This window comes from Chiloscyllium plagiosum, chromosome 2, assembly GCF_004010195.1.
Source record: "Chiloscyllium plagiosum isolate BGI_BamShark_2017 chromosome 2, ASM401019v2, whole genome shotgun sequence".
NCBI lineage: Eukaryota > Metazoa > Chordata > Chondrichthyes > Orectolobiformes > Hemiscylliidae > Chiloscyllium > Chiloscyllium plagiosum.
Genome location: NC_057711.1, coordinates 132,355,850 through 132,362,349, shown reverse-complemented (window position 1 = coordinate 132,362,349; position 6,500 = coordinate 132,355,850). Strand labels below are relative to the sequence as shown.

The 6,500-nt window shown below is 39.8% G+C and overlaps 1 protein-coding gene across 1 annotated transcript in view; it reads right to left on the bottom strand.

The window, feature by feature from the left end:
* The window catches only part of kcnv2a (potassium channel, subfamily V, member 2a), a 7,165-nt gene extending 2,452 nt beyond the window's left edge, over positions 1–4,713 (bottom strand). The window contains exon 1 of the mRNA XM_043718517.1: positions 3,017–4,713. Within this exon, the coding sequence (XP_043574452.1) occupies positions 3,017–4,327 (1,311 nt within the window). The 5' untranslated portion in view covers positions 4,328–4,713. The remainder of the gene's footprint in view (positions 1–3,016) is intronic.
* Positions 4,714–6,500: the final 1,787 nt, after the last annotated feature.

The window sequence follows — 6,500 nt, the reverse complement described above, 5'->3', positions numbered from 1 at the left end:
ATCTGCCTCCAATTAGCTTGAAAGTTCTTGCCTAATACCGTCAAAATTGGCCTTTCTCCAATTTAGAACTTCAACTTTTAGATCTGGACTATCCTTTTCCATCACTATTTTAAAACAAATAGAATTGTGGTCGCTGGCCCCAAAGTTGGAACAAAAGACTAAACACCACTGAGGGGGAAGAGAATGCAGTAGAGATAGTCAGATTGAAGCAAGTCAGAACTACTGATGGGGATGGTAGGAAAGGTTAGGGAGGTTAGGGTTAGCACTCAAATGCTAGAAGGTATTAAATGTAGTGAGGGAGGGGGTGTTGAGATAAACATTCACCGCTGAAAGAAAAATATAAAGGTCGCAATGTTGAGAAAACAGAAAAAGAATCATGTTGGATCCCACGAATGAAGAAAGGTGGCTCAGTGGTTAGCACTGCTGCCTCACAGCACCAGGGTCCCAGGTTCGATTCCAGCCTTGGGCAACTATCTGTGTGGAGTTTGCACATTCTCCCCATGTCTATGTGGGTTTCCTTCCACAGTCCAAAGATGTGCAGGTCAGGTGAATTGGCCATGCTAAACAGCCTAAAGTATTAGATGCATCAGTCAGTGGGAAATGGATCTGGATGGGTTACTCTTCGGAGGGTCGCTGTGGACTGGTTGGGCCGAAGGGCCTATTTCCACACTGTAGGGAATCTAATCTAGTGCCAGTTGATTCTAATGGATATTATGACACTTTAATAGGAGGAATTAGAGCAGTCAGTATTGCCAAGTGCGCGTCAGCACTTACCACCAATTCCAACAGAAAACACATTCAAGTCATACAGCATGGAAACAGACCCTTCAGTCCAATTTATCCACGCCAGCCAGGTTTCCTAAGCTGCACTCATCCCCATTTGCCTGTGTTTAGCCCTTTCCTCTCTAAACCTTTCCTACTTGGGTAGCTATCCAAATGTACACGTCTCTACCACTGAATGATTATGATTATAAATTGCTTATCTATCATTAATAGTGATACATAATCAAATCAGGAGAATGTCTGACATGCAGGGAACAAATACAGATCTTGTATTAACTGTTGTAACTTTAGTCATAAGGGTCCCAACTAATCAAATGCAGAGAGTATGATGCAGTTTTATGTACAAGGTCTATCCTGTTTGCGAGAAGCTGAGATTTTAGGTTAGCAAATTGACCTGCAAATTCTACTGCAGATGATTAATGAAATTTCAGATTAATTTTCACTTTCATCTCTTGCTTTTAGAAAAAGGTATGCTGTCAATTCTTCAAAGGTGGTTTTTTCACGGATCATGAAGTTACCATGACAACCAACCAATTCATGCCTCCTTGCCTTAAATCTGGTTCTACAATTTCTTTTATGCATTTCTCAATAGTGCTTTTCCGAAATGCAATATCCTTCCATGTTTTTTAAAATACAGTAGATTGAAGCTGGACATAACCTTGTAGGTAACATACATATGAGGCCCACACAAGAGAAAAAACAGTGTATGTAAGGTGCATAAAAAGTGATTTTTTTTCACCTTAACGACTGGCTAATTAACGCATAATTCTGCAAAGATTCCCAATTGCTCCACCTTTCATTAAAAAGCAGTTTCCCACTTGAGGGTCCAACCTATTTTCCTGTCCCAGTGAGAACATGATGAAAGATCAGTGTCTTGATATCACTCGATGATATCACCAGACTACAACTAAAAGCAAGGTGCTGACAGAGACAGTGAAGTACAAACTGCCAGAGTTTCGATCTTTACTACAGTCTCTGTCCTGGGAGTGTTTGTTGGTGACAGTGTGGAAGGAGGATTATCCTATATCTATCCTTATGCTGTATCACACCCTGTGCTGGCTGTGATTGATGGGGACAGAGTAGAAAGAACTTTACTTTCACTTTAAAGAAAGAGGGAGCTTTACTCTGCACCTAATTCTGTGCTGTACCTGTCCCGGGAATGTTTGATGGGGGCAGTGTAGAAAGATTTTTATTCTGCATCCGAACCTGTGCTGTTCCTGTCCTGGGAATGTTTGTAGGGAACTGTGTGGAGGGAGTTTTAATTTCAGTTTAAAAGATTGGAGGTGCTTTACACTCTATCACTCAGAGGGTGGTGAAACTGCAGAATTCACTGCCATAGAAGGCTTTGCAGGCCAAGTCACTGAATATATTTAATAATGACATTGATAGATTTCCAGATGCTAAAGGCATGGGGGAGAAAGCAGAAGCATGGCATTGAGATAGAGGGTCAGCCATGATCAAATTGAACGGGAGAGCAGGTTCAATGGGCCAAATGGCCTCTTCTACTCCTGGTTTCCATGGTTCTATCATATAACAGGATAGAAATACGTAGATGGCCTTATTTCCCTGAAGAAAATTAAATCTCTTGACCTTTTCCTGTTTTCCACATTTGCATATTCATAACATCTTCTTCCAGCACTCTCTTTCATTGCTGATTCATCTCCGTCTCACTATAGTCATCACCTTTCAAAGACTGACATTGACAATCCTCACTACTTACTATTAATGAGGATACAATATTATAATAACAACTTCAACAGTGGGCAGTTTTGGACAAATTGACACTAAAATGATGAGCAAAAAAACTGTAAAGATGTGTTTGAGGGCCAGCCCTCGTTTGTGTCAGCTGCAAGTCCACCTTATCATACCATGGGCCAAATGGGCAAAATTTATTATTTTGAAGTACAGTAGATGGAGCTTTTCTCAGTAATAAAAGCAGAAATTGCTGGAGAAACTCAGCAGCTCTGGCAGCATCTGTGGGGAGAAAGCAGAGTTGAGGTTTTGGGCCCATTGACCCTTCATCACAACTTATGTCTGTATTTGGCCCGTGAACCTAACTAGGGAGGATTGATAATGAAAACTAATGAAATTGTCTCCCAGATGCACAGACTTTAATATCATAAGAAAAAAAATTCAATAAAACAATACCCTCCACTTTAAACCCTGAAGATAGTTAATGATTAAGCAATGAAACACTTCTCTTTTAATTCTCGAATTCTTAGATTATACTCACCGCAGCCCACCACCAGGCATGAGGTATGGAGGTGAAGTTAGTGCATGGGACATCATGTTCCACAGAGAAGACCAGAGCAGAAAAGGAAAATACGCCCATGGCTATAAACAGGAAAAGACAGCCAACTTGTTGGTAACATTGCTTCAATGTGAAACCAAAGGCCCTCAGACCAGTGGAATGGCGGGCAAGTTTTAAAATCCGGAAAATTCGCATCAATCTCATGATCCTCAGCACTTGGCCAACCTTTCCCACTCTGCCTACTTTCTCAATATCCTGGTCATGTCTCCCATAGTCTTCATCCTCAAAACATTCCAAGGTGACTTGGAGGTAAAAGGGCAGGATTGCAATGAGATCAACTGCATTTAGAGCACTCCGTGCAAACTTCTCAATGTCTGGTGTGGACACTATTCTTAACAGGTATTCTGCCGTAAAGAAAATGATACAAATGGTCTCTACGTTCTCCATGTAGGTATGTCCACTCAGCTGACCAACTGCACTTATGTATTGCATCTCTTCAACTGTGTTCAAGGCCATGGCTACAATGGAGATTAATACAAACATACTGGAAGCAACAGCCATCATCTTAGCTATAACTGAAGAGAATGGCTTTTCCATTAAGTTCCAGATGACTCTTCTATGGTGACCATATTTCAAGTCTCTGAAGTGCTCCTCATCTTCTTCCACTTCGAGTTCAGCTTGCAGCTCTCGCTGGACCTTTAGTTGCTCATTCAATTCATCTTGTCTCTCTTCGAAGGAGATTCGGCAGCACCTATTGGTGTTTTTGATGCGTATACCCCAGTAGTGGATCTCCTCGAGAAAGTTTCTGGGACAGAGCTCATTTTTAATCCACAAAACGCCCGTCCTGTAGAAGTTAAAGATATGGTGGAAGATAGCAGGATCACGATCAAAGAAATATTCATTGTTTAGAACGCTGTAATCATCACACAAATCTAACTTCCTCGTGGAATCGGTGTATGTAGCCAATTTTCCAATTCTGGTCTTAGGAAAGCGGGCCGCAGCAATATAGGCAATCTGGAAAACTTTGCCTCCAACATTAATATTCAATTCATAATCTTTTGAAGTGGAATTTGTGCTGTGTTGGGGAATAGTTGGTAACTCATCATCAGATTCTACATCGTCATAATTAATTTCATAAATATCCGACCCAAGTTCTTGCATGGAGCTCCACGGTTTCAAGGAACATTCTTTTTCATGCGCCAAATCGTTCCCTTGGTGCTGAGATACATTTAAGCTGTCTCTTAATTTGTAATTCGCAAACAGACTCTGGCGCCTGAGCTTAAGTTTTAACATTTCTGTACTTAAGAGAACTTAACTGTCAGGGGAAAGTGGGTTGAACTGCATTGAATTGACTGAAGAGGCATGTTTGAGGAGTGCTGCTGACCCCATTAATTGTGCTGACAAAGAGGATCTAGGGCTTAGGTGGTGATTTAGATATTATCCCATTTCAGCTGCATATTTCTAGCGCCACTGACGTCTTTCATTCCTGCTCACTGCTCAATCTATTTATTTTGGCGTGTTTGGCAAGGGGCTGAGGGAAGGGAGTATAATTTAGACAGTGCATTTTCTGTGACAGAGTCAGTCTTGGAAACTCAGGTTATTCTACTGTAACTAATTAATTATATCACTAAACTATTAAAAGACACTTGATAAGACATTAAATTGACAGCAGGTATTACAATATAAAATATTTTTTTAAAAAGTAATAACGATTACAATAAATTTTAAGACTATAGAAAATAATACCTTGAAGCTATCTCCTACAGCTCAATAAGGGATACAGGATTCCCAATTTATGAATGTCTGACTTACGGATTTCCAAATCACCCAACACCAGGTTACAGTCCAACAGGTTTAATTGGAAGCACTAACTTTCGGAGCGCCACTCCTTCATCAGGTGGTTGGAGGAGCAGCGCTCTGAAAGCTAGTGCTTCCAATTAAACCTGTTGGACTATAACCTGGTGCTGTGTGATTTATAACTTTGTACACCCCAGTCCAACACCGGCATCTCCAAATCATGACTTACAGATGCTTGTGTTACAAATATGTTCTCATACAGGAGTTTAACTTTAAAGACCTGACATATGAATATTTCCTCTGCTTATGTACTCCATTGTTGCTCTCCATTGTTCTGCATTGTATTCCTACTTGTGTGAATCAACTTGAAAACTTACTCCTGAACAGAACCCATTCACCACCCAGGGACTGGCATAATATAACAAGTGTGATTTCTTGTAAGAGCGATCACAAAAACTACACCACTCTGTACAACCCCAAGTTGAAAGGAGGTTCTAGTCAGGAAAATAAAACATTGCAATAACTGGCCTTTTCTCCTCTCAAACAATACAAAATAAAAAGTTCACTTTACCTTGCTAGACATAAGAAGAAAATCCATAGATAGACATGTTGCTGTATCTTAATCTTGGTTACTGGTTTTGTCTTGTCGGTATAACATATTGAATAAAAACCAATAGAGCTGCAGATGCTGTAAAAATAACAATTATTGGAAAAGCTCAGCAGGTCTTGCAGCATCTGTGGAGACAAATCAGTTAACGTTTCAGATCGAGTGCCCTTCCTCAGAACCCAGAGCTCTGAGGAAGGGTCACTGTAATCGAAATATTAACTCTGATTTCGCTCCACAGATATTGCCAGAACTGCTGAACTTTTCCAACAATTTCTACTTTTATCTCTACCATATTGAATGGTGCTTTATCCATGCATTATTTTTTGCAGTTTTTACAGGAAGTGGTTCCTTAGGTTCTATATTACTGGGCACTCCCATAAGTGGATCTTGTGTCCTCTATACACTGTAATGTATTTTCACTCGAGTTAGCCAAGATTTGGGTAAATGTAACAAGATCCAAGTCTTGAATAGAACACATGCCAACTGTATGAATGGAATATGTAATGAACTGCCAGGTGATCTCATTTTTAGTAGGCAGATAAATATTCATTTCATCAAACTGTAACTGAGATTTTGAGCCAATGGACAAACATATTCAACACTATCACTCCCCCAAAATGTTGCATATCAGGAGCCAAGACTAAGAGTAGTCTTCAAGTGAAATGGAATCAGTGGCTAAGGAAATCAAATGTAATCTTGCCCTCATTTTAAGCTCATACATTCTGCCATTATCGATAAGTTCTATTATAATTTCCAGTGTTTGTGTTTACATTGGGAAGTGCCTGAGTGAATATGCCACAGCGTATGATAGCAACAGCTTTACAGAGACTGCACTATAAACACAAACATATTTATCTCAAAATACCCAGAAACAATTAGAAGGTGAGATATGTTTTAATTCCATAAAGGATTGTGAGAGAATAGGAAAAGAGTAAAATAAATGTGAAACCCCTGTAAATTGTACATAAACCATTATCTAATACAATCCAATATAATAAAACATTAAGAATGTTAGTTACATAGAACAGTACAGCACAGTACTTTGGCGCTCGATGTTGTGCC